The sequence below is a fragment of the Xiphias gladius genome, chromosome 17, assembly GCF_016859285.1.
Source record: "Xiphias gladius isolate SHS-SW01 ecotype Sanya breed wild chromosome 17, ASM1685928v1, whole genome shotgun sequence".
In the NCBI taxonomy this organism is placed as follows: domain Eukaryota; kingdom Metazoa; phylum Chordata; class Actinopteri; order Istiophoriformes; family Xiphiidae; genus Xiphias; species Xiphias gladius.
Genome location: NC_053416.1, coordinates 23906989 through 23934935, shown reverse-complemented (window position 1 = coordinate 23934935; position 27947 = coordinate 23906989). Strand labels below are relative to the sequence as shown.

Below are 27947 nucleotides of genomic sequence, written 5' to 3'. Positions count from 1 at the left end.
AAACATGTGCTGTCTAGTCACCTATAGCGAATGGATAAACCGTTGATTTCCCCATGACTGAGGGACGCACCCATCACTGTCTGAGCTGGGAAAAGTAGCGACAGGTTTACAAGTCATACAGGAATCCAGAATCCCCAGTGAAATGCATGTATCTTCTAAAAAGAGGTATACGTGTTGGTAATATATTTGCAGGGGTGCAAAGTGTTCACTCAAGAACTGTACTTACCAGCAATTCTGAGGCATTTATACATTACCTGAATATTTCCATTTATGCCATTTTATACTTCCACTACATTTATTTCACAGATAAAGTGACTGGTTACTATTCAGATTAAAAAAAAAAAAAAAAAAAATCTAATAAACTTCTATAATTCATAATAATTCTTCAATATAATGAGAATAAATCAGCGGTTCGCTGCACAGTGGAGCGGGTTTTGCTTTTTGCCTTTCTGCCCAGCAGACATGTCGTTTTATCTGCATGTTTTCTTGGTCTTCCAGATCTTGTCTTGACTTCCCCAGTTCCCCTGAACTTCTTAATGACATGTCAGACAGTGGAAATTTCAAGGTGGTAGCACTTTGAACCCTTTTTACAGCCTCCCCTGCTTTGCAGGCACCAGTTAACCTCATTTTCAGATCCTCAGTCAGTTGCTTAGAGGAGCCCATGGGTTTTGAACATCACCACAAGGTTTGAAGAGTCAGAGACTTTATCAGCTCTGGAAATGTCACCAGCTAACAGTTCCTCATAACAATTCTTGACCTAATGAGTCAGTCGGTTAAAGCCTAATAAAGTTCTTTTTTTTTTAAAAATAGAATGGCCCCCAAACCATTATACATGCAACAATTACCATTTATTTTTCTCTGAAGTAGTCAAACAAATTGACTGTCTACCTCAGTTACACTCTTTCTGATATAAAATTCCATCTTTGTGTGTCCACAGACATTTCCCTGTGGAGGGTGGAAGGACAGTGACACAAAAAGGGAATGTTGCAGTAAAAGGACTCATTTTGGATACCTACTTGATCTGTGTAACTGAGACCACTGAAGCCTCACATTAGCTTTGCTGAACTTCAGAATACATTTTGCATAGAACAAGGACTGGATTTTCTCACTAAACACTTACACAAGAAAGAAATCTCTTCACGACCAGTATGGACAGGTTGAACACTTACAGCAGGCTAAATCTGTTCCAATATACATACAGGTCTGCAAGTGTTATTTTATGAGGGACTTGAAAAAATGTGAATGAACAGACATGATCCTCCCAGATTGTGGATGGTTTTATATCTTTAGTGGAAACTTAAATTGTTGGCATGTTCGGAAGTTCAACTTCAGACTAAGTTGAACTACTGACAGTTCAATCAACAAAGTGAACCTCTCATTTATTCGATTTCCTTCACCTTTTCAAGTCCATTGAACAATTCCAGTAAGATATATATTTGCCAAAGTGGTACTGAGTGTAGACCCATTATTATTCAAGTTGACACGACACACAGATTTTAGAGATGAGTAAGTTAACAGTACATATTCCAGTGTTGTAACTACTGTACACAGCTGTACTGGCATTGCCGAAACACCTGTTAGCAAAAGGTTTGATGTACTGTATATAGATCCTTAAAAATACGTCAGATCACAAAAGCTGACATGGTCTAACTGCATCAAAGTGCTATTCTGTACCATTTAGCACCGGACTGTGTATAAAAATAACAGGTTTTCCAGTTACTTCATTTCAATTAAATAATGAACCTATTACATTTTTGCAAACACTTGAGGTATTCATGATCCATGACCATGATACATGCTACAACATTTGTTCAAATACCTAGACAAAGAATAGTCTATAATACAGAACCATCAGTAAACATTCAATAAGTTAAATATGACTGACCTCCACTGAAAGCAATGTATGCGGTGAGCAGCACACATTCACTTTAGTTTGACAAAATCCACCCCAAACCTTAACAGACCTTCATGTCTACTGTATGTTTTCTTTAGCACAGAGCTGTCATAAAGCAACTTTTCAATATCACTACATGAAAACTGCTACTAGGATCAAGTGGAGTGGTATTAATGTGCAGTATTCTGTATACAGAGCAATCAACAGTGCAATAACACAGTCTGTGTAGTCATACAAAAGGAAAATGACAGTTGGCTCATTTCAGGTAGGTACATTAGTCAATTTTCTCTGCGATTCGTCCCATTTTTGTGCGCATGTTGCGTACAAGGAAGAACCCGATGGTTGCAATGCCCATTATCACCTCGGCTACCCAGAAAGCAATGTCCCAGTTGTGTTGTTTGGCAATAGTGCTGAAGGGAAGCCCGGCCATAAAAGCTCCCACTGTAACACAAGAAAGATGGATTACAGGCAATGCTGGTATACCACATTAAAGGTACCATTTGGACTTCATACCACTAGTAGTGCTACGGAGCAGTGTTTTTACAAGTGGGTCCCCTATTGTTTGTATTGTGCATAAACACGTGGATGATTTATGAGGAAGGAAATGCATTCAACTTGTTTGTTAGTCCTCAAGGATAGACACAGCCTTTTTTGGTGAGAAAACATTCAATGTAAACATAACTTATGTTTGTTTACCACAAACTTTACAGGGTACCTTTAAATAATACTGATGTTTAGCTGGTCACATGAACCTGCAGCTTACCATTAGCCATTAGGGCTACAACAGCATGAGAGGTTCCACAGTAATTGGAAGGAGCACTTTCACTGGCTATTACACCAAACAAGGCAATCGGTCCGTAAGAAGAAAACCCGAACATAACACCGAGGAAGAGGATCCAGATCTGTGGAAGACAAATACAAAATGTGAACCACTGTTTTGTTGAAAGCTTTCCCTATTAACCCCATGAATTTAGAATTTCTGAGCATACCTCTTTTTCTGACACACCAATGAGGACAGACACAGGATGAATGACTTGGACCCAAAGAGGAGCCTCCTGAGCAAAGAACATAAACTCTCATAATCCTGTACATTTCAAATATTTTACATAATTATTATCGGTAATACAACGGGGAATTACCTTTGGGATTTCCGGTGTGATGGTGACTCTGAAGAGGTACATGGACACATACATACCAGCCATCATGAGAATGAGCAGGCCATGACGAGGGTTGCCGTGGGTGCCCAAGCCTTGCTGGAGAAAGTCAAAGGGGAGATGTTTATAACACTGTAATTTAATTGATAATCTCTGTCATTTTTGTCTAATTAATCTGTTTCTGTTACTTACCCGAGCTACTGCTCTGTCTGAGATTAAGCCTGCTGCAAGGCTGCCCACAAAACCTCCAACCTCCAAGGCACTCATGTAGGTGCTACCTGTTTGAATAGCAGTTGAGGTCGGTGCCCTTAACCAGTCAGATTATATAAAAACAAATGAGAAGCAAAGGACAATTAAATGCATACCCATAAGAGCGGTCTGGCCTTTTTCTTGCATGAGGAACAGCTGTCCCCAGTCAGTGGCAGCCGTCTTCACCCCGAACACCACCAAGTAGCCCAGAGAGAGCACCCACAGGTAAGGAGAAAGGAGGAATTCACGCAGGGTGCTCTCACTGTTGCCTGGTAGATGAGTACAGACACAGGCGGTACGTTCACACACTCACATCAAAAATAAATCATTTTTCATTTTACAGTGCATTCGGCATACAGTAAGTGCAGAATTATGGATAGTTATACGACTATTGTAGTTACCTGTTCTACACAGTATGCCTATCACATGGTGTAGGCAAGACCCACCTTAATCAGTACGAACTATATCTATGGAGTGTGTACTGTAGAAGTACATCACTAGTTCTCAAATTTCCAAATCTTGCACAGAGTCAAACAGATCTGTTAAAAACTGCCAAAAAGTCTAGTAATGTCCAGCCATCCACAATGCCATCCTCTTGACAATAAGCAGAGATCTGAGGTGCATTCTCCAAAAGCATCATCACACAGTCATGGTCCTAATTCCTGTTTTAGCCATCCCTGAAAACAGGATCTGAGATGCAATAACTGTGAAAAAGTTGTGGGATTGGATCTGAGGCTGTAGTTAAAAGCAGTGGTTGTAGTAGGAAATCAGTCTGTCAGATATGGTGATGGGCAACACCGTTGCACCCCAAGGAACCCTACTTTCACCACTTCTTTTCGCTATCTGCACCTCCGACTTCAGCTTCAACTCCCACCGTGGGCTGTCTCAATGAGGAAATACAGAGGAATGGTAGAGAGCTTCACCAGCTGTTGCGGGGAGAACCACCTCTAAATCAATGTCGGCAAGACCAAGGATATGTATTAAACAATAAACTGGAGTGGACGGACAACACCGAGGCCCTCTACAAAAAAGGACAGAGCAGACTGTTCTTTCTTAGGACGCTCAGGTCTTTCGACGTGTGCAGATGTTCTATCAGTCTGTGGTAGCCAACTGATTATGTGAACACATGTATGGTATAAAAAAGCCTCGTGATATTGTTGTGGAAAACATACTTCAAGTTAATATGCCATTCATAGACTTAGGACAATTATGAATACGTTCTAGGAATTCATATAAAATAACTGTAACCACATATTTGATATACAGTAATATGTGATTGCAGTATGGTATTTTATGTGGCTGCTATATATAAACCTACAGTATAACAGTATTTCTTGGGGCAAACACGATTTGACATAACTAAATAACAGAGATCCCAGTGCAGACAGAACATTACTGAGCAATTGTTACTGCTGAGATTCTGATGCACTGCTTTGCCTGTGTGGGGGATGTGGGTGGACATGTTTGATGTTGGTTAAAAGAATCATTATCAATGACCTGCTCTCCCTGATGTGGATAATTATTTCAACGTGCATGGTGATCACAGATTTAGGGTTACAGTCATGACTGTGTAGGTAGTTCCTCAATGAGATGGTTAAGCAGTGACCATGGTGGTTGTTTGAAAAACACACCTCAAGTCCAGTTTGCTCCTGCGTAAATCTGACTTTTTTGTTGTTGGACATGCTTACAGACTGCAAGATCTGAATATTGATGTTTGATGTGCAGCTGATGAATAAAATTCTCTTTACGGCACAAAGATTTAACCAAGCCTGAGCCAAAGGAGGTACTGTAATGAAATGAAAATTATCTCACACTAGTGGGATAAAATGAAGGTGCCACATGCTGTTGCCTCTGTCCCAGTACCCACAATTGCAATCTTGACCACTTAAGCATCCCATAATTATTTCCCCAAGCCAAAATCATAACATATTTAAATGTCTTCTTTTGTTCAATCAAGAGTCAAAAATGTTTGGGATTTTTGCCCTCTACATTTTCTGTTAATCAACTAATCGATTACTCGACTAATCATTTCAGCTCTAATTGAATAACATTTCCTGTTATCAATAATTTTGAGAAAAAAAAAATTAACAGACCGAAACAATTCACTATAATGATGGTATGTGTTGATGCACGGTGGGAAACCTGCTTCTGATAACTCAACTTAATTGCGTCATTGATGAACCTAAACCTCTCAGCTGCTAGTGTATGTGTTCGTTTTTCTCTGTCATCTGACTGAAGCTGTAATACTGTATGGTTGATCCTACTTATTTGTTCATTATATGTGAATTAATTAAAAACCAACAAAGCATCTGGCCTCAGTTGAGCCATGTATGACCTATAAATCAGTTCAGGATAATCTAACTAACCCCCACACATTTGCATTACTAACGGTTACTTGGGCACTGTTGCCCAGTACTGCAACTGAAGGTATTGGGACAGACCCAGTGTTGGGATGCTGTAACCTGGCATAGCATCATATGACTAACACGCCTTGAGGTAACGATCTTCAGCTACACAGGAAGTGACCATCTACTTGCTGTAATTCTAGGTGGCACCACTTTTTTCGCTTACCTCCCTTCGCCCCCTTCTTGGCCACTGCCTCGATGCTGGGCAGGCCCACATCCTTTGGCTCGTTCTTTACAAACACCAGACAAACAAATGAGAAGGCAGCACAGAAAATGCCTGACATGGTGAGGATAGTCCTCCAGTCATAGTAATGCAGGAGCACTGTGACCAGGATTGGACCCAGACTCCCAGCTAGGTTCATACTGCAGGACAGCACAGACCACCATGTTCCAAACTGGGAGGGCTCATACCACTGATGGAAAAAGAGACGCACAGGAGAGAACAAGCGGAGAATAGTCAACATTTTCAAAATCGCAAAATGCAGGTAGAGTGAAAGAAGGCAGCATTATGCGTATGATTGTTTAGACTATCATATGTTCTGCATATTGTTGTTTACTTTCATGTTCTACTTTCCTGACGGAACATTCTGATTCACACAATCTAATTATGATTAAAATGGGATTTTAGGAAAAAGTAGCAAAAACATTACAAACGTTTGACCTAACAATAAATAGATGTTCATTAATCTACAGCAGTTAATGACATTTTTTCTTAAAAACTGTTCAGGTCTTCTCTTATTATACTGCTTTTAGCAAAATGGCATCGGAACCACACCCTGTCATGATGTACTACAGCTGGGGGTGGCCGTAAACATTCCGCACACACCACACCCTATAGAGCCAACAGAGTAACCTATAACTTGAGAAATCAATGGGCAAACACTTAAGGCAGCCCACAGGCTAATTTAACACTGCGTTTATCCATAGTGTATAGATGGTAACTCAGCTTTGGAACAGGAGCTGCTTTTTCCTTTCACTGGAGAAGGGAAACACCTCTTGTCAAAGTTGTTTTTCTTTTGGAAAGATCTACTGAGGATCTTCTAAAAATACATTGTCCTATAATCTGATCCCCATACCGCACTGAACACATGCCAAAGCCTATTTATTCCCCACCTTTTGAACACTGCTACTTTTACAGCAGCTTCTTGTCAGCCACAAGGCTTAGGATAGCAGAATTGTATTAGGCTTTGCTCAAAGAGTATGTACTTTCAAAGTCTTGCATGTCATGCATAAAATTCACTGAACTAATAGCTTATCAATGCCAAAATGTAAAATAAAAATTCTGAAAATTTAAATTACTTTAATAAAAGCAATTCCAAAATCTTGTAATTTCTCAAAGCACCAACACTGCTGCCATCATTACTTTTGCCTTAAACAATGAGTGTCTCATACAGCTGTCTCCAGCCTGAAGGTCAGTACTGTCTGCTAGTACAGACCAGGATTCCTACAAACAACTTCCCACTTCAAACACACAGTTCCACTTTGTCCACCTAGAAGGTGGCTCTGACTCCGGGGTTACACCCTTTCCCTAGCTGCCCATAATAATCGCAGACATCACGAGCATCCTGTGCGTTGAGAGTGGGGCTTCCCTTGGCTCTGAGCATAACAATTTAAACAGCATTAGGAATCTGTGTTGGCTGAGGTGGCGGACGGGGTGAGATTACCTTGCGCAGCACTTTCCCACATGGGGGCCAGCCACAGCCCTGTCCCAGGCCGTTGATGAACCAGAGCAGTGAGAACATGGATACAGTGGAGGACCAGGAGAAGACTATGTTGATGCCCCCCACGAAGAAGAGGCCGAGGGAGAAAAGCCAGCGGGCGCTGATTTGATCCGACAGCACACCGCTTATAAACTTACTGATGGCATAGGCCATGGTCTGGCTGCTAGTGATCAGACCTGCAGACACACCATGACGGTTACGGTTAAAGCAATGTGCAGAGAGACACTATACCAAAAGACACAAGAACTGCATCTTTGTATACATGTCAACAAATGAGAATCACAATTTTTCACCACTAATAATATAAAATCAGTCTTGTCTTCAGTAGTAGAATACTGTACTGTTAGATATGATGACATTAGCTGCAAACTTCCCTGTGCCTAAGCACAGCCTCACAGAGGTGCTAGCACAGCTGAAGACTCATCTTTTTTAATCTTTTTCTTGTGCTGCTTACAATTGGATTTGATCCAATACCACCCCCAACTGTTCATTATTTCTCTTGAGCTATTAGCAAAGTGTTAGAACTCTGAGCTCAAGAGAGGTGATGAGAGAACACTTCACATGTCAAAGTGCTGCCTTAGACATGAATATATTTCATGTGCAGTCAGAAGGTGGAGGGTGAAGGCAGACCAGGGTGAAGCTGACAAATTCAGTGTCCAGTAGTTTTCTGTTTGCCACAGTGCATGTTAATGCCTGTGCACTGTGTATGTTTCGCAAACTAAATAACTTTACTGCACAATGTTTTTGTCAAACAATAGCCTCGTTAAAGAGCTAAATGTTGCTTAGGGAAACTCTGCTTAAAACAGACCCCCCCCCCCAAAAAAAAAAAAAAAAAAAAAAAAACAGTTAATGCTACTGCCTTACCCAAGTCATCTTTGTCCAGGTCAATCTCCTCCATCACAGAGGGCATGACGAAGGAGAAGGTCTTCCTGTTAAAGAAGTACAGCGAGTAGCCGATGAACATGCAGAAGAAGATGACTACACGATAGTAGCCGTAGCCTGTGGACCCCATGACTGCACTTGATCCAACAGAAAGTATGACGAGGAAAAGCAATAATTATTTCCTCAGACTCTTTTCTTCAATGGAGTCTGGTATTGGGGTCCTCTGGCAACTAGATTATAACAAATCGAGATGATTGGAGTGCTCTTATCACCAGCCGTTGCTGGCCTGCTCTCAGTGAAAAAAGTCAAAGTTATGCGCTAGTTGTTTTCACTGGGGCAATGGAGATATGAAACAAGACGCAGCACTAGCTGGGCAGCACTGATTAAATGTTTTCCATGAGGAGAGTCACCCCGGACAGCATTCTCCTTGCAGCCTGGTCGCTCTGCTCTATCTGTGAGGCTGATGCATGTAGAGGCGGGGACGGAGGACGGAAGCCTTACACCAGCCTGAAAATGAAATAAAGACAAAACAAATGTGACTAAAGACTGAAGCAGTTAGAACAGAGGTGCTTCAGATAAAGCCTTTTCTCCACGTTGGTGTTGGTGGTGGTGATGTCGTGCGATGTTCAGCTGACCTAGCCACCTGTTATTTACAGCCCTTCATACATCACCAGGTGCAGGTTCAGGATAACGTGACTTTCTGGACCTGCAGCTCTGCTTCTTCTAGATTCCACCTGTCTAGCAGGCTGTCAGATATATGTCAGAGTCGCTCCTTTAACTGGCTTGGGCATGTGGGCCGGAGGTCCTGCAGTCAGCAACCTTGAAAATATCAGGTGTCAGGGAACTTCAACTTAGATCGCTGACCTGGTTGTGGCCATTTTCTTTTCTTTTTTTTTTAGAAATATAACTCGGGCGTAAGTACGACGACTTTGAAGGTTTTGTATGTATATCATCCGGTTACAAGCCAGGGACATTGTGCCTTGTGTTGGTGTTAGCTTTGGAACTTCCATAATACGTGCCCCCCCCCCGTACGCTACCATTCCCACTGACACAGGCCTGTGGCGGACGGAGCGTCTACAGACACACAACCAGTGACGACACACGGATTCATTCGCGAAACGGCGCCATTCCCGCTAACGCGGACACGAAAGTAGTATCAGGGTTTCCCGAGGCGAACTCATTCGAGGGCGGTCCGTGTACATGGGCGCCCCGCAGGCCTACATTTCCCCCACATGCCGACATAAAGCGAGACACGTCGACGCTCGACGCCGTCTGATACCGCGGTTTAGCGTCTCGCTGCGAGCGCGAGTGCGGGAATGCCCGGGAGGCCGGTTACCTTTCACTCGCGTCCCTCCTGCTGATCCCATTCCATGCGAGGGGGACGACGCGCGTTCGCGAGCCTGCAGCTCTGGAGCGCGTCGCCGCGACACAACGACCCCACCGTCGCAAAAACGCACGCGCACACACTGCAGCGGGTTTTAGAATCCGGTGCTGCTCTGGCCTGAGTGCGACTGCTGTAAGTGTGGTGTTATTCCGACAGTGGCCGTTTCTCACGCCGCCAAACTCTATTTAAATATCTGTGGTCTTATATTCTTAATGCCTCACAACAGAGACAACCTGATGTAACTCATGTTCACGTATTGCTGAGGAACCACTTGGGCCTGTACTTAAATCAGTCGACGATCTATTTTTGCAATAAAATCTCAATATTTAGCTCCCACGGCTCACTGCTGCCCTCATCCGTCGGTTGAATCAAATCACCTACTGATTCTATGAGGTGTTCAGGCTTACTGTAGAGCCACACGCCTTTTCTCCCAGCAGGCCTTTGACTTGTCTCAGCAGGAAAAGGCTGATAACGTTAAACACAACTGTTTTCCAACCAGCTGTGGTAGTTCCTGGTCTTGTGCATGTTGGCTCACTGGCATGGCTAATTGGGATAATTGGATGGACCTGGGCAATATTTAAAAAAAAGCTGGTTTCACCCACTATGAGAAGTCAAAATGTCTGGCGCAGAAAAGGTCTATTCTATGTCTGTGGAGCTGACACAAGTGAATGCACTCAACTCAGAGTACGGGACTAAAAGGAACCAACATGGCTGTGGTGGTTGGGGACTGAGAACCCTTGCTTTGGCGAAGGCCTCTATGGTCATGCCTGAACAAAATGAATTTTAAAACACATAATAAATAATAAATAAACAAGTCAAATCCGTCCATCAATCCATACCTTTCCCGTACACTAGGGTTGGAGGAGGATCTAGTTTGGCAACATGCTGAATTACCAGCCCTAAAGAAAGCTATTGTATTGTGAGTAATGTTTAAAAACAAGTAGGTTTAATTGCCCTTTGTCTTCCCCATTTTTGCTCATTTAAAGTGACTTTTGTCTTCCAACTTAGCACTAAAGTCAACAATGTGTCACTCAACAGTATGGGATATGTGATTTGGAGGAGCTCACCAAAGGAAACAAAGATCAAATGTCAGTATATAGTCTGGCTGCTGTAATACAACCCCACCGTTGTGGTATCTGCAAATAATATGAGATTTAATGCACTTTACATTTTGTGTCATGCAAATACTAGTTAAAGCTAACTTTTTTGTTTGTTTTTACTTCAGGTCAGTAATCCAGCTCGTGCAGAGAGGCAGTGCAACCAAGGTTGTTAGGTTCACCTTCAAAGCTCACAACTCAAAACTTATATCACTAAGGGCCAACCCTGTCTCCTGTGTGTCTGTAAGGCCTCAAAAGTGGGATGTTCTCATACACAACATCTGGGGCTTCTCTTAAAAAAGCAGGATTAATGAAGTTAGATGGGTCACAGCACCAAGGACAAAAATAAAACTCAGATAAAAAATAAAATAATAAAAACCGGATAAATAAAACCAGATCAGGAACCGAATAAAAACCTGACTGTGAAACTGTTCAGGGTTTTATCAGTGCAGGATTATCCAGCTAACTCAGAGTAGTTTTTTGTTCCAGGAGATTTGATCATCTGTGAAACATGGTGGCAGCAAAAGAAAATCCAGAAGAACTGTTGGAATTCAACTGATAATATGCAACAGTCCTTGTGTCTTGGGAGACCTACACTACATGTCTCCACAGTTAAATGAATATTTTAATAACTTGGGAAAAAGACTCATTTGCTTTCCTACCAGGAGTTTTTAATTTTTTTTAACTATTATCATTATTAGTATTATCATTGATATTATTATATAAAATATACAATATATATAATAATAATAAGAATGATAATAATAACAATAATTATATATATATATATATATATATATATATATATACATATATATATATATATATATACACAGTGAATTCAGAAAGTATTCAGACCCCTTCAATTTTTTCACATTTCGTAACATTGCAGCGTTATGCTAAAATTGTTTAGCAGCCAGCTCTAGGAAGAGCTCTGGTTGTTCCAAACTTCTTCCATTGAAGAATTATGGAGGCAACTGCGCTCTCACTGTGCTGAACATTAAATGCAGCAGAATTTGTTTTTTACAGCCTTCCCCAGATCGGTGCCTTGTCACAATCCTGTCTCTGAGCTCTGCAGGCAGTTCCTTCAACCTCATGGCTTGGTTTTTGCTCTGATATGCTTTGTCAGCTGTGAAACCTTATATAGTCAGGTGAGGGCCTTTCCACATCATATGCAATCAATTGAATTTACTGCAGTGGACTCCAATCAAAGTGCAGAAACATCTCAAAGATGATGAAAAGAAATGGGAGGCACCTGAGCTACATTTCAAGTGTCATAGCAGAGGGTCTGAATACTTATGTCCATGTGATATTTTAGTTTTTCCTTTTTAATAAATTTTCAAAAATTTCAAAAATTCTGTTTTCATTTTGTCATTATGGGGTATTTAATGCAGATTGATGAGGGAAAAAATGTGTTGAGGGGTGAGGGACATGAGGGGTCACTGAATGGTTTGATGAGTATGAAAATGATGTGAATCATATGCTGTGGCCTTCGCAGTCACCAGATCTCAACCTAGTTGAACACCTATGAGGGATTTTGAATGAGTATAGTAAAGGGGCAACTAAAAGTTTTCACAAAAAACTTGCTTCAGTTTGGCCAACACATAACACAAAATGTGTTATGTTAATGCTTCCAGATGCATAGTGCGCCGGAGTCCTTATTCATGAAGCACGGCTCTCATAACTCATGTCCACCGTGGTTAATGACCAATTAATTATTGCCAATCTGAAAGGCCCTATACACACCTATTGTCCATCCACACAAATGTTTTCAGTGGATGTGGTTAATTAGACCTCCACTTCCACCACAGTACACTGAGTTTAGTGATCTTAAGTAATTCCCGTAAAAACCTGCGCTCAACTTTATCCTGAGCAGAAGTCTACTGAGCAGCATAACTGAAAACACCTGTGCAGAGCCTGGTCCTGTGTACTCTCCATTACTGCCGGGTCTATTTTCAAAATAGAGAGTAGGATTCTGTTATTGTCTTTGTATAAACTCTTTGGTTAGAATACTGTTAATGACTGTTTTCACCTCTTCTCTTTCTCTTTCCCATTTCCATTGGTCAGTCCTTTATGTGCAAAGACACATCTTGCCAACAGATGGAGCTATAGTAATGTGTTACTTGCAGCTGATGAACTACACCGTGACAGAATGATATGCATCACTGGATTGAGTTTTCCTGTGCAATTTAACAGTACAAGTGTTGTGAATCTTCCTCTAATCTGGGGGGGTTACAGACATTTTATTGAGAGAGATCAGTTCAAATAACCAAATAAGATTGTGTGCCTTTTTCTCGATGTTGTCATGGCTTGTTGGTTTTGTGAATGAGTGTGGGTCTGTGTGTGTCCTTTTTTGATTGTTTTTTTGTGCTTTTTATGTTTTAGCTCTATAAGAACAATAAGGTACTTCAAATTAGGGCAGAGATCTTAGATGACTTGTCGAAAGGCAATATATCACAATGCAGAATCCATCTTTTAGTTTTGACTTGAGAATGAAACCTTTACAGCTACAGGGTGCTAGTGATTTCATTTGTTCATAATCAGAGTCTGACCTGCTGAAGCACGCACCAGACTCAGTCACCGTGTCAGACCTTCACAGTTATGTTATTTGTCATTTTGTGGTATGTGCTGGGGGAAAATGGTGTAATATTCAAGTCACCTTTAAAATCCAGAAATGACAGAGGGTCAAGGTACATCTGGTTGTTTACAATGCAGATGAAAGAAAAAACAATAAATACAGAACATAGATTTGCTAAATGAACATTGCTTTGACTAATTAAGATAGGGAGTGAAAAAACTGCTCTAATTATCAGTAAAATGTAGCATTGTTCTCTACAATAAAACTGTATAGCAGCTTCACTTGATTGTGATGAAACAATCCCATAATTTAATTTTTCTGTAAAGCTCTTTGGTCAATGTTTTGTTTTTAAATGTGTTCTATAAATAAATATATTTGACTTGACTGTTACTATTGCATTACATTTCTCCATGACCGTTTCAACATAATCTGCCATCTGAAATTACTATCATGTAAAAATATGACAAAGGGCTACAATGTAAAATGCAAAGAAATGCAACTCTAATGTTAAATCTCAGCTTGTACTGCCTGTCTTTGGGGTTGTCGTTCTTATTTTGGGTTTGCCAGTCACGGTTTTTTCTTCTTGCTTCTCAGTTATTCTGAGTTTGGTCATTACGGTAAATTGACAAACGTTCCAGTACGGTGGTCATGGTCCAGAGTTCCTTGCAGGATATCACTGACAGTTTATCTAACCATTAGAAGAGCAGCAGAGAGAATCCCCGCCCCTGGAACCACATTTCAAAATGTAATTCACATTTCTTTGCATTTCACATTGAAGTCCCTTGTCATATTTTTGCATGATAGTAATTTTAGGTTGCAGTTCATGTTGGATGGTTTGCAAGTCCACATTTTTCTGCGTGTTGTAACTAACAGACAAATGTAAGCCCATATATAACTCTATAACCATCACATCTGCTGATGCTGCCTGACTGACAACGCATAGAACAGCAGAAGCCTTAAATCATAAGTGTCTCATAAAACCTCCAGACACTTCTTAAGGATTTGTCCGGGGGAGTTTTGTACTTAAACCTGAGCTGCTGTATGTATTCACTCGTCATGTCTATAGCAAGGTGTCACAATGCTGTAATTTCACATGATTGTAAACTCATGCGTCAATTCTACCCAAAATGAGGAAGACAAAGAATGTGGTATCATATGGTACCAAAATGTCCAGACCTGCTTAGAGGCTATATCTCAGGAAACAGCCAAACACTGACTCATGAGATTTATTCCTGGCTTAAGTCGCTGTAATATATTATTAGACATAACTTGTTTCTCTAATGTGACTTCCTTTTCAGAACATCCCCAAATACGTTTTTGTGGAGTTTTGCTTGATAGCAGCTCACAGTTTTCACAATAAAAACCATACATTTGGAGTTATTAGCCTGAATCAGTAGCTCTCAAACCTGGTGTGCTGAAATAAGAAAGATATTCGGAGCAGTGTTAAATAATAAAAAAGATAAATCCAGATAATTATTTTGCTTGTGTTTCAAAGCACTAAGCTACAGTGCTAAAAACCCATCCCCTTTTAAGACTCAATGAGTTACAGCTTTAAAGAAAATTCCTAAACGAAATGGAAATTGCACATGACTTCAATGCACTATAAAGGCTACAGACAAATACCATATTGTTGAACACATGACTGATCACGACTGACCCTATATTGTTCCCCACAACATGATTTTCCAATTTTTCTCTTTTAAATCTGTTTTTTTTACTTTCATGCTACAGTATGAAAAGTTAAACTTTTATATATTAGTTCCAGTGTTATGCATTTTGATTTTTTTTCTATCCACCCAAGAATTTTAATGTTTCAAACTACTTTTTTTTATGTTGTATGTATGTTGTTTTGCCGACAGTAGAAGGTAGTTGTTTTGGTGAGAGTGACAGTCTGCAGTATCCAGAGAGAGGGATTTTACTGCATTGCATCAAATAACAATAAGGTTCTTCTTTAGAATACACAATACATACACAATTTATAAGCTTGTCATTGGGGAGACAACCATTTTCAACTACTACTGCAATGTCATTGCATATATACCTCAACCTGGTTTTAAATTATTTAAGACAATGTCGCATAGCTGTATTGTGGATAAAATAAAGGCTATTTTACTCCCAAAATGACAGACGAAGCAAGCATAGTTAAAGGCGTGTGTTTGTTTTAGTATGCTTGTTGGGGCCAGTTGGAGCAGGGGGCATCATATTGAAATAAAATCAATTTAAACCAAACCCCACTTTGAAAATTGACTATTTGGGGATCTTGCAAAAATTCAAGCCATCTATCTATCTAGCTATCTCTCAATCTATCATATTTCTGCACATAATACTTTGTTAAAACTTACTTTCTGTTGCTAGTAGTGATCTCCAGACCTCTATTATTATTTTAAAGCTCTAAACTCCATAAAGACAAAATGTTTGCATTTCACAGGAGGACAGAGGTCCTGCACCCAGCTTTGTGGGTACTTAGGAATTTGGTAAGATCGTAGATTGTTCTACAAAGCTCACGTTGAAGACCTTGTTCAAAAATAAAAATCTAAGTAGGATTCTTATACTGGAACAGAGCTTATTTTTCTTTTTTCGAAAACAGAAAAACCATTGGAGATATTCTGCACAGTCATGCTGTTGCCACTAATGCTAAACCACTGTACAACATTCACACACACTCACACTCTGTGAGTTATATGAAAAAGGCCAGAGATCATCACTCACATGTAGAAAGCATCAGCATACTTGTGTTTTCATTTAAAAGGTCATGATCTTTAAGATGACAAGATATATAACATCCTTTGTTAAGTTCAAAGTGATCAACCATGACACTAGATCACAGGATAGTGCTTTGTACCGTCTCTGAGCTGGGGGGACTAGTGTACAGTATGCACCTTAATGGGATAGGGTTAAAACTGAAATTGGAGACACTCATTCTTTTTCAATTTTTTAATAAAATTTGTATATGATTTAATTAGTGCGTGTTCATGTGTATGTGCGTGTGTGTGTGTGTGTGTGTGTGTACTTGTACTTCTATCTTTGTGAGGACCGGGGCAAGGGTAAGGCTCGGGGGCAGGCGTATAGTTGCGATGGTTAAGGTTAGGTAAAGGGAATGCATTATGTCAATGAATGTCCTCATAAAAAGATAGACATATAATTTTGTGTCTGTGTGTTCATGCGTGATGACTGAACTGTCTTTGTGATGCACATCCAGGTTTTGTTCTCAGGTCCCTCTTGTTAAAGAAATGTTGATCATATTGAGGCTTCCTGATTAAATAGCACTTAACTAACCAACTAACCAACTAAATAACTGGCTGTCGTGCTCCATGTATCTAGACTCCTTTCCACTGCACTGATACTTCAAATAGCACATCAGCATAAAAGAAGAGAAATAATGAGAATAATGCAGCTGTCCAGATGAGTTAAAAAGGGAAAAGAAAAAGTTACCCAGCTTGTTGAGTCGACTCACCAACAGCAGTCACAGTTTCACAGCAGGGAAGACAGGCCACAGTTCAGGAATTAGCTTCATATCCCAATTAATACATCAAACTCAGCCCATGCTGCTGGAGACTTAGCAGGGCCATCATAACCCCCCATCCTTTCTTTTTGCATATCTCCCTGTTTATGATGAGGAACTCCACGCCGGGGTTACACATATTTCCTGCAGATCCAATTTCACCTGCGCGCGGCATTATGTCAGTCATGCTGTCAAGGAAATGTTATTTGTTCTCACCTCTTTGTTATATATTTAATTCATTCAGTTTGATCTGTTTCAAAGGAATTGGAAGTTGATGAAACCGTACAAGTTGAAATTAAAATATACATAGGAAATAGGTTAATATACACATGATGCTCTCACATAGGCAAACTGTGTTGCTGTGGGTGTGAGGAGGCATGTGTCCATGGGTGGGTATATGCATATGTATTATGGAAGGTTCATTTTAAAAAAATACAAAAAAAATGGTCTGTATCCATAAAATATTTTAAGTAAAGCCTCTCTCTTCTGCATCAAAGGCAGATGGACACACTGAGCAACCGATGCTCTGCATGAGGTTTATCTCTAAAAGGCAGCTCCTCCTCTGTACCACCTAAAGCTGCAGGGCAGAGAGCAATGAGAGGTGAGAAAGCAGATCGCAAGTGCTGTGACAAAATAAAAAAATAAAATAAAAAAATACACGAGATAGAAATTTAATAAAAATGTAAATTTCCCTCTAGAGTTATAAGAAGCAATTTGAGGATCTGCAGAGCAATATCTGGATAATTGGATGGTATAAGTGCGCTAATGGGCTGAGGCGATTGTTTATTGTGGAAGTCTTGGTATTTGGTTCCTTAGCTATTAAATCCTCGTGTGTTGGTTGTGAACATGTAACTGCATACCAACAGAAGCACTAATGACATGCGGATAGATAGTCATATCAGTGCAGCACTTACCCTACCTGTTATACAGTAATAATGTGTGGCTGTGCTTTGAGCGAAATGTACTGCATAGGCCTGTCACTCATCATCAAAGACTGTTTGGATTAGGCATGGGCTTGACTCTCTATAAGTTACTTCTCTCTATGCAGACTGAATGATAACCAGGAAAAATCACAATTTCATTAGACCTTAATTACTGGATAGTTGCACCATGATCACAGGCTGGCACAAGTGCTATGTATATTTCAACAAAATAAATTATTGAGAAAATTACTGAAAGTGGACTGGAGTGGGATTGAATAATAGCATGGAATGGTAATGCTCAAGGTATAGAGCAATGGCTTTCTCTAAAAATCTGACTCAAGACACATATAGACCTAATTTTTCACACACTCACAAAGCATAATTTTTAATCATCTCTTATATAATTTTAGGCTGCCAAATAATACTCTGTAGTTCACACTGACAAGGAGGATATTTTAAATGTCAGTCGAGAGTGTAGTCTGGCACGCCAGGAATACGTTAGCAGCGTTGCCTCCAACATGACTGGCTGAATGTCACATGAACTCCTTTCTTGTTAAACTGACAAATAAAACCTGTTGCTCTCTGTTCAGCAGGAGTGAGCTGACATAAAATTTTCCCTCTAACACTGTCACAATTTGAAAAACGGATGTGAAAAATAGGTTAGATTTGAAATTTGTATTTAAACTTAACACGGTGTCTTTTTTAACAAGACTTCTAATAACATGTAGCAGCTCTATGAAGCCGTACTTAGGCACAGCAGCGCTTTGACCTCAGTGTAACATCAGTATGCTAACACGTTCACAGTGTCAATGCGAACGTGTTGATGTTTAGCAGCTACAGTTACCGCGTGGCTCTAAGGGGCAGGTACATCTGCTAATCATAACAATGAAAGGAAACACCATGTCTATGGAAAATATATCCCTGGTGAAGCATATACAGAAAAAATAACATTGGTCCCAAAACTGACCCCTGAGGGGCACCATACTTGACAGGATCAAAAGATGGCATGTGGGTAGTAATGGAGACACAGACCCTCCTGCTTAACAGGTATGAAGAGATCCATTTTAAAACTGTAACACATATTCCTACCCAGTCCCTCTGTCTGTCTAACAGAATGCTGTGATCAACTATGTCAAAGTCAGCACTAAAGTCCAGAAGAACAAGGAATGAGCACATCCCGTCACTGGCAGCCATATTAAAAGGTCATCAGTCACTCTGAGAGGGGTGGTCGTAGTGCTATGATGCTTGCGAAAGCTGGTCTAAAATTTTTCAAAATGTTATTTTTTTCTGTTGTTAAAAGAATTTGCTTGGACACGTATTTTTCTAAAATTTTTGACATAAAAGGTAGCTTGGAAATTGGTCTGTAATATTGAGCGAGGGGAGGATCCAGCCCAGGTTTTTTTTTTTTTTTATTGTACACAGGTGGTTTTGAAGTAATCTCAGACACAACCATTAGATTAAAAAAAAACAGTTTAAAACTGAAAGCAGACAGGGCTCAAAAGATTCAGTAACTCTGAGAAAAAACTTTGTCGGACTGGAAGACATTTTCACAAGAGACTATTCTATTTCTAAAAGCTCAGAAAAAGAAATTGAAGATAACCAATTTTAAGTGTTCTTTGGTGGGTGATGGATATAAGACTAGCTGCTGTTTCATAAGGGGTGTAGGGGTAACATAAGCTCTGGTGGACTCTACTTTATCAATGAAGTAAGATAAAAACTTTTCACAATCAGCATCACTTTCAGCTGGGGCACAAGGAGGGGTCGGATTAACCAGTTGATCAACAGTCATAAATAAAAATTTGGGGTTATGCTGATGGGCAGAGATAAATTCAGAGAAATATTGTGCTCTTGCATTCTTTACCATTTATTGTAGCGGAGTAATAACTCCTTCATAGCCTCATAACGTACTTGGAGACATGATTTCTACCATTGCAACTCTGCTCTCCTACATTCTGACGTACAGCTAAAAATACTATGATGTATTCAAAGTGTCTTCCTTTGTGTAGGCTTGGACCTGACCTCAATATGGAGGCACAGACAGAGTTAAAACAGTCTGTCAGCCCGTTAGCATGATAGTGTTCAGACAGGTGTGGGCTATGATAATTAAAAAGTGTAGAGAACTTTGAGACACTATGTTCATGAAAATGAGAGAGCACGTAGAGTGGGGTTGTAACGTGTTAGTGCTATAGAATTTCACAGGTCACTATGCATTTATGGTCAGATACACTCATGTCTATTTATTCCACAGAGGGAACACTCTTTAAAAGATCAGCAGCTTGAACGTTAGAGGAATTCTCAACATGAATATTAAAATTACCACAAAGAACAATTCTATTATACTTAAAACAAGTGCAGTAAAATCAACTAAAAATCTGCTGATAGATTTTGAAGGACGATAAGTTAAAGCAAATGTGATCAGGTGGAGACCACCTAGTTTAAACAGGAGAACTTCAAAGGAAGAAAATTCATTACATGGTAACCGATGGCATTTGAGACTAAAGGCACTCACAAGGACTGGAAGATCATGGAAGACAACTAAAGTGGATGATCGCAGAATTCTTTCCTTTGGTGAAGAAAAACCCCTTAACAACATCTCGTCAGGTCAAGAACACTCTCGGTAAGTGGGCGTATCATTGTCAAAGTCTACAACATGGATGTAAATAAGGAGGGTTTACCACCAAGGTGCAAACCACTGGTAACATTCAAGAGCGGAAAGGCCGGAAAACATCTAAAAAAGCCTGCCCAGTTCTGGAACCAGATTCTTTGGAAAGATGAAACCAAGATTAACTTGTACCGGAAGGATTGGAAGAGAAAAGTATGGAGAAGGAAAGGAACACCTAATGAGCTAAACCATACCACATCATCTGTCAAACATGGTGGAGGCAGTGTTCTGGCATGGGCCTGTACGGCTTCCAATGGAATTAGGTCACTGGTGTTTATTGATGATGTGCCTGCTGATAGAAGTAACAGGATGAACTCTGAAGTGTAAAGGGCTATACTGTCTGCTCAGATTCAGCCAAATGCTGCAAAACTGATAGGACAATGCTTCACAGTAGAGATGGATAATGACCCAAAACACACTGTGAAAGAAAACGAAGAGCTTCTCAAGGCAAAGAAATGGAATATTCTTCAATGGCCAAGTTGGTCAACTGACTACAACCCAACTGAGCATGTTTTTCACTTACTGAAGACAAAACTGAGGGCAGAAAGACCCACAAACACAGGCTTGGCAAAGCATTTGAAGGGAGGAAACTCAGCATTTGGTGATGTCCATGGGTTCCAGACTTCAGGCAGTCATTGGCTGCAAAGGATTTTCATCCAAGTATTCAAAATAATCCACATATTATTATTATGTTGATTTTATCCAAATTACTTTTGAGCCTCTGAAAATGAGTGACTACATATAAAAATGGCTGTAATTCCTAAACAGTTAATGCAATAGTGTTGCTAAACCCTTTGAATTAAAGCTGAAAGTTTACACTTCAATCACATTGAATCCCATTGTAGTGGTGTACAGAGGCAAAATTAGGGGAATTGTGTCACTGTCCAAATATGTGTGGACCTAACTGTATGAAATATATGCTTGTACTGGGCTAAAGCAACCAATAGAAAGATATCAATCAATTTTTCCTTTTTCTGGATTTTATTCTCCAGCTGGTGGATGTTGCCCTCCAGGTGTGACAAAGCCAGATTACGGTCCTTGCACACAGCCATGTAGTTGTTGAAATTTTTTGAAAACAGGCTGATGCTAGCGAGTGGAAAAGCCGCTAAGCAACCCGGCCGCACTACTCACAATAATCCCAGTGATCTCTTTAAATGCAGCAGCCACTTTCAAAGTCCAAGGGCAGCAGGAATAAAGAGCAATATCCATAGGAAAGCAGGCTGATGGCCAGCAGTTCTCCAAAGAAATCACTGCCCCATGGTGTGTTTGCTTCACTCTGCTCTCTCACTCCTCACTCAGCCTCACTGCTCGGGTGATAACATGCCCCTTGCTGTAGTACGATGCTGTGTGCCTTTGATGTGTTTGTTGGCCAAAAATGAACCTTAACCATATAACCCGAACCCCGTGTGCAGTGGAGGTGCCTCTTTTACATTTTCAGCTCGGCTCGTACAGAGTCTATGCATGCCAATGCCATCATGTGGTTAAACACATAAATAAAGTGCCTGTTATCCAGGGGGGAATATCTGCCAGCATTTCACAATTTTTTTTAAAGACAAGAGCATACACAGTTAAAGTAAAATATGCTTTCAATTCTTTTAATTCTATCAAAGAAAGAAAAAAGAAATGATCCACTTTGAAATAATCATGGGATTTCGGCTAATCTCACAAAGTAAATTCTAATGAATATTAAGGATGCTTTTATGTATATAAAAGTCTATCCATATCAATGCCATAAAAAAACAAAAACAATCCAAAAAAAAAACCAATGTCAAGCTTGGTGTGGGTCTAACACAGAGAAGGAAAGAGATGTTCACTTTACTTTAATATTTAATTCATCATTGTGTCTTAGAGAGTAACAAGGAAAGAAATACCCCATCAGTTTTATCAGGCATGGGCAAATAATAAATGAAGTCAATCATTCATTTTCTTGATCCTTATTTGTTAATAGTCTTGTTTTGAGGGAGCGTTGGAACAGCTGTTCACATGCCATCTGGAAAAAGGAAGACCGAGTGCTTTACTATGAACCATAATCACCAGTTGACGTACAGTAAATGTAATTCATAAAGGGAGACTGACAATCACTAACCTTGAGTTAGTTTCACAGTCTCTAAGTAATCATCAGATCCTACATATATATTTGCATATGCTGTATATGTATTAATCTTTTAAATGTCATAAGGAGTAATTTCGTTCTTTTATATTTACCAAAACCTCTGATGATGCCTCTGTTACAATGAGTTTCAGTGAGTCAAATGTGGAATCAAGGAAATGTGTCCTTATACAGCATAATGTAGTTATTTCAATTCCGGCAGTTCTTCCTTGTCATGGATTTGAGAAGGCGAGAACTAATAAGAATCTGACACAAACACAGATGACTGCTTGTTGAATATGCACCGAATACCTACTCTGTAGTATATGGTTGATGAAATTAGTTTATTTAAAGGCTGGGCAAAGATTTCTTTGTGCGTTCTCTGGATGTTCATGAGGAAAAGGTCACTTTAATCACACTGATTGCTAATTTACACTGCTCACAATTTACACTTTACTATCTCTGAGTGACAATCTTCACTTTGTTTTAATAAGATAAGGTATCTTTGGAAACTGTTTTCAGAATTCAACAATGGGCTGAGAAATGTTTTAACCCAGGGTGAACCTTCGGGGCTAGTGTAAGTCTTTTTGTTCAATTATTTGAAGTTATTAAAAAAATAGACTCTGTCTAGGCCTGTTTAAAAGACTCAGCCTCTCTCAGCAGTATTATATACTAGTATTTTTATAGGGGACACTGAACATTAATCAACATTGACATCTACAGCATCAATATAAATGTGCCGGGGTTAGGTCAATAGCTAATGAAACCTGACAACTAACTAAAAACTGGCAAATGACAAAAAGGATTAGTACATAGTAAAGTTGCAAAGGAAACGGGAAACTGGAGGAAATATATCACAACACTTTGTCCTGACAGTCCTATCTCTTGAAACTGCCCTTGTACTGGAAGTACTGTCCATGAGTTGAACGAAGTGGGTTAAAGAAGGAGTTGCCATTCCACGCAGATTCTTAAATACGAAACACAGGTCGATATACTTTTAGAAACGTGTGAAGAGTCACTCAGTATTGAGAAATGTGTTTTAGTGGTTTTAAAAAGAACTGTCATTTACCAGACACTTCATATTTCCTAGAAATATCACTGTGCAATACTTATAATGAAGAAGGACACTAAATATACTGATGCTGCACAACAAGATGGGAAAATGAACACAGAATTATTCAGAGTCTAAGTCAGAAAGAGCAACCTTGGTTGCCAAAAGACAAAGAAATGAAAAGGAAATCATCCTCTTCTAAACTGATTTACGTGCATAGAGTATCCAGTATGCATAGCTGATTGTTTTCTGCACTCACTTTCATTATGTAGATTTTTTTTGAAGGAAATGTACTTTTACTTGTGTGTGCAGGTGCATCGTATATCTGTGTGTCTGTGTAGCGATGTGCAGGTGTTCACAGCATCTAATGATATGAACCACTCGGGATTATCTCATCGTTAGGCTTTGTTGTTAAATAAAGCACTGAAATGTAAATTCTCAGAAAACTGTAACACTTCTTTGCAGTAGGTTTCATTCTTCTGATGGAGTCAGTATCAACCCCGCTTGTATTGTCACTAGAAAAAAAAGTATGGAGACTCTCCACGTCTCCAGTACATCAGTATAGCATGTCAATTAAACCGTTTCTGTCAGGAATCCTTCTGGCACATGACACTGATCCATATTTTGGCATAAATAAAACTGGAGCAGACTGATCGTACAGATGTACAGCAGAGAAGTGGAATTATGCTACAGGACTGGTTTGAGACATTTTTGTGGACATTTCAAAACATTTTCCATGAAAGCTTATCACAATTGGAAGCTAATATTGTCAACATGATATCCATCTGAGCACATTGGATTTTCTCTGACGAGTACAATAGTATTTTACTCAAGTAAATGTACAGTTATTTTTAAAAAATGAAGTAAAATGACTTGTGTAAAAATGTAATAAAAGTTATAAGTAGGTCAATTAAAATGTACTACTGTTTTACATTTTCAAAACAAGGGAAAAGCACCTTTGGGCTAATAAAGTGCATTCATATGTCAACAAATACATTTAGAACATGTATGTATGATAGCACACATACAAGAAAATGATAACTCATGAGAGACCTAATGTTGTCATTTTGGGACTTGCAGTAAGTGGTTCCTCAAATACAATTTTTTTTTCTAAAATATGCTCACACATATTTAAGGGATGTCCAGTTAAATTGTTTACTGTATTTCTATATTTATATACAGACTCAGACCCTTCTGGGCTGATGTGTTTTTATAAACAGGGGTGAACAAGCACAACAGTTCGTAATGTAATTCAGAAAAGGCAGTTAAAAGGAATGGTGGAGGTCAAGTTGAGGTCTGGAAAACCAAGAACACTTTCTGGGGGAACTGCTCGTAGGATTGCTAGAAAGGCAAATGAAAACCTGTTTGACTGCAAAAGACCTTTAGGAAGATTTAGCAGACTCTGTGGTGGTGCACTGTTCTACTGTGGAGCCACACCTGCACAAATATGACCTTCATAGAACAGTCATCAGAAGAAAACCTTTCCTGCATCCTCACCACAAAATTCAGTATCAGAATTTTGCAACGGAACATCTCAACAAACCTGATGCATATTGGAAACAAATCTGATGAAGTTAAATGAGATCTTTTTGGCCGCAAGGAGCAAAGGTAGGTTTAGAGAAAAAAGTGTGTGAAATTTCATGAAAAGAACATCTCTCTAAACTGTTAAAAACAGGGGTGAATCAATCATGCTTTGGGCTTGTGTTGTAGCCAGTGGCACAGGGAATATTTCACTGGTAGATGGAAGAATGGATTCAATTAAATACCAGCATATTCTGGGAGCACACATCACACCATCTATAAAAAAAAAGACACATCTCAAACTCCACAATGGACTACCTCTGGAGGTGCAAGCTGAAGGTTATGCCATCACCCTCACAGTCCCCGACCCAAAAATCATTGAATATCTGTGGATAGACCTCGAAAGAGCACTGCATGCAAGACGGCCCAAGAATACCACAGAAGTAGAAGCCTTTTGCAAGGAAGAATTGGCGAAAATCCCCCAAACAAGAACTGAAGACTTTTAGCAGCAAGCGTTTACAAGCTCTGATACTTGACAAAGGGGGTGTTACTATGTATTGACCATGCAGGGTGCCCAAATGTTTGTTTCAGACCCTTTTCCTTTTTTGTTATTTTGAAACTGTAAAAGATGGATATAGAAAAAGTAATCTTGCTTAAAATATTAAAGAAATGGCTCATCTTTAACTTATGCCTTATGAGAATCAGTTCATTTTTTACTTGCCTAACTATTCACAGTAACAGAAATTTTGACCAGGGGTGCCCAACCTTTTTCTTGCCATTGTAAACAAATGTATGTTGCATTCTAGCCCCTTGCCAGATGAATTCACACCATGCTGATTAAACCTATCAGTTCCAGCTAAATCTCTCTCTATTTCGCAGTATACTGGAGTTTTAAAATCTTGTGTCTGTGGTGACGCGTTTTACGCCAAACGACCAGTTTGCCAGAGCTGAAGAGTGGACCAAGCGTAGCAATGGAGATAGAGTAACGGCGAGGCAGCAGATCTGTGCCTGTCATTTATTTATTTATTGTGTACACGTGCTCATTCCGCATCAACCGCTTAACAGTCCAACAGCACATATTGCAACAGTCACTGCTAAAACATGGCCAATATAACAAAAAAGAACAAGCTATTCTCCTGAGCCTTTTCAGTGGAAAACCAGACTGCAACGATTATATGATATTGGCAGCATGGATGGGAAAGTGTTGTACATTGTCTCATCGCTACCACAGCGGCTTTCCAGAATATTATCGGAGTGCAGAGGTAACTCACTGGACATGGAGCTCTGCCCTCCGGTGCCCACAGACACACTAGCAGCTTCTTCTCTGCTGCACCTTCTGCCTCCTTTTTCTGTACCATTCGGACACTGATAGTCGTGACTTTTTCGTGGGATCTCTGTTCTTTCTATCGGGTTCCCTATGGAGTTTTAGGCCTCTAGACAGTCCTACTAATGGTGTCACTCTGCTCAACTACCACCATCTCCACAGGGCCATAGGCAGCACTAATAAGAGGCTAGGGAAGGCCTCCCCAAAATGGTAATGGTAATATTATGCTAAAGCTTTTTGTGAATCACTTAGCTTGCTGATGTAATGTGATGTTCTTTGGATGTAATGGCTAACAGGTTATTTTGGCAAGAGCGAGTGAGCAAGCGAAAGCGACAGCTGAGAGACTGAGCGGAAGAGCGACAAGCCTCTAGTTACTGATTATATAGACCAGTTCAAGCAGCGCTCCAACCATTCTGTGATCTTGAATTCACTTTGTCTGGCTGAGTTTTTTGTGCCCTGCACAGCGTGTACAGTGCAAAGATGGTCGAAGAGGAACAGACGAGTGGGAGGTTTATTATGGGACGTTTCAGAACAACATCTGTCTCTGAAGCTACATCACTCTGGTGGCACTTAAGTGATTTTGTTTCAACAAGGGCAAACTAAATTATTGCAGCGAATGCACAGAAATAACAAAATAATACTTTAAAATGTAAATAAACCATTTTAATCAAACACTCCCCAACCAATAGATGTGTTTAAATCTGTACCAAAAAAAGACATCAGCTTACTGGAGCTCATTAATCCTGTATGTTATGACCCTCCTTTCCAACTTTGCAGGATTTTCAACTGTTCATGTTCTATTCTTTAAGTGCTTTACAGTGCAAATACTGCTGTATCACATTTTGTTGAGCTGTCATACTTCACTGTGATTGGCTAAGCTGTTTCAGAGCTATGGGTCAGTGGTATGACTGGCCGACACATTTGTTTATCTCCAGACCCTCCCATCGCTATTCCACCTCACTGCTACTCCTAGGCTGTATGAATCAAACACAGGGCTTTTCTCAAACTGGGGTCTACCCAGTCCCACTCTGTCATGGAGTGTAACTCGGTTTATAGTCACACTCACAGCTGGATGAAGCCCCCTGCATTAAGATGTAGGGTTTAAATACAGCGGCAAGCTTCGGGAAAAACTTCTCTCTCTCTCCAGCGGAAACTGAAAAAAGTAACTTTTTGTATCAGCATATTATACAGAGCACTAATAAGAGGCTGCGTAAGTAACAGTGTTGGCAGTGGGGTGGCAGACTCAGTGCATTTACCCCACAGTAGGCCTCAGCCTATGGATAAACCTTAAACTGACTCCCAAGCTTCTTTGGTGGCGTTTCTTTTTTTTTTGTAGGCTTAGGGTTTTTGCAACACTCCCTGTAAATACACAACACAATCAAATAATTTTTAATCCCCTATTTTCTAGACTAAAGAGGGTATATTTGATCCTAAATACAAAGTTACCATAAGTTGTTAATGTCTGTATATTTAAATGTCTTAGTTTCAGCATTTTACGAGTAAATGTACAG

At 39.9% G+C, this 27947-nt stretch overlaps 1 protein-coding gene and 1 long non-coding RNA gene across 7 annotated transcripts; one reads left to right on the top strand and one right to left on the bottom strand.

Moving 5' to 3' along the window:
- Positions 1–1271: 1271 nt before the first annotated feature.
- slc37a4b (solute carrier family 37 member 4b) lies at positions 1272–10377 on the bottom strand. 6 transcript variants are annotated; one of them, XM_040151099.1, is made up of 10 exons: positions 10292–10377; positions 8288–8812; positions 7367–7599; positions 5869–6115; positions 3414–3566; positions 3241–3326; positions 3034–3147; positions 2884–2949; positions 2658–2796; positions 1272–2335 (listed from the first exon to the last, which is right to left on the bottom strand). In XM_040151099.1, exons 2-10 carry the CDS (start codon positions 8433–8435, stop codon positions 2169–2171), a joined length of 1353 nt encoding a protein of 450 aa, XP_040007033.1. In that variant the 5' UTR covers positions 8436–8812; positions 10292–10377; the 3' UTR covers positions 1272–2168. The 6 variants fall into 6 exon arrangements, with proteins under 6 accessions (XP_040007033.1, XP_040007029.1, XP_040007030.1 ...); XM_040151095.1 differs by lacking the exon at positions 10292–10377 and adding an exon at positions 10071–10261; XM_040151096.1 differs by lacking the exon at positions 10292–10377 and adding an exon at positions 10097–10261.
- Positions 10378–10541: 164 nt separating this feature from the next.
- On the top strand, positions 10542–11352 carry LOC120802909. The gene is made up of 3 exons (XR_005709269.1): positions 10542–10608; positions 10698–10777; positions 10915–11352. It is a non-coding gene; the product is annotated as an uncharacterized LOC120802909 (long non-coding RNA).
- The last annotated feature ends 16595 nt before the right edge of the window (positions 11353–27947 follow it).

What these genes read in the sequence shown, in the direction of transcription:
- slc37a4b (XM_040151099.1), bottom strand. Translation starts at nt 8,435, where the DNA reads ATGGGGTCCACAGGCTACGGCTACTATCGTGTAGTCATCTTCTTCTGC. An exon ending in GTGGGAAAGTGCTGCGCAAG is followed by an intron (nt 6,116 to 7,366) that starts GTAATCTCACCC and finishes TTTTTCCATCAG; the next exon opens with TGGTATGAGCCCTCCCAGTT. An exon ending in CAAGAAGGGGGCGAAGGGAG is followed by an intron (nt 3,567 to 5,868) that starts GTAAGCGAAAAA and finishes CTCATCTACCAG; the next exon opens with GCAACAGTGAGAGCACCCTG.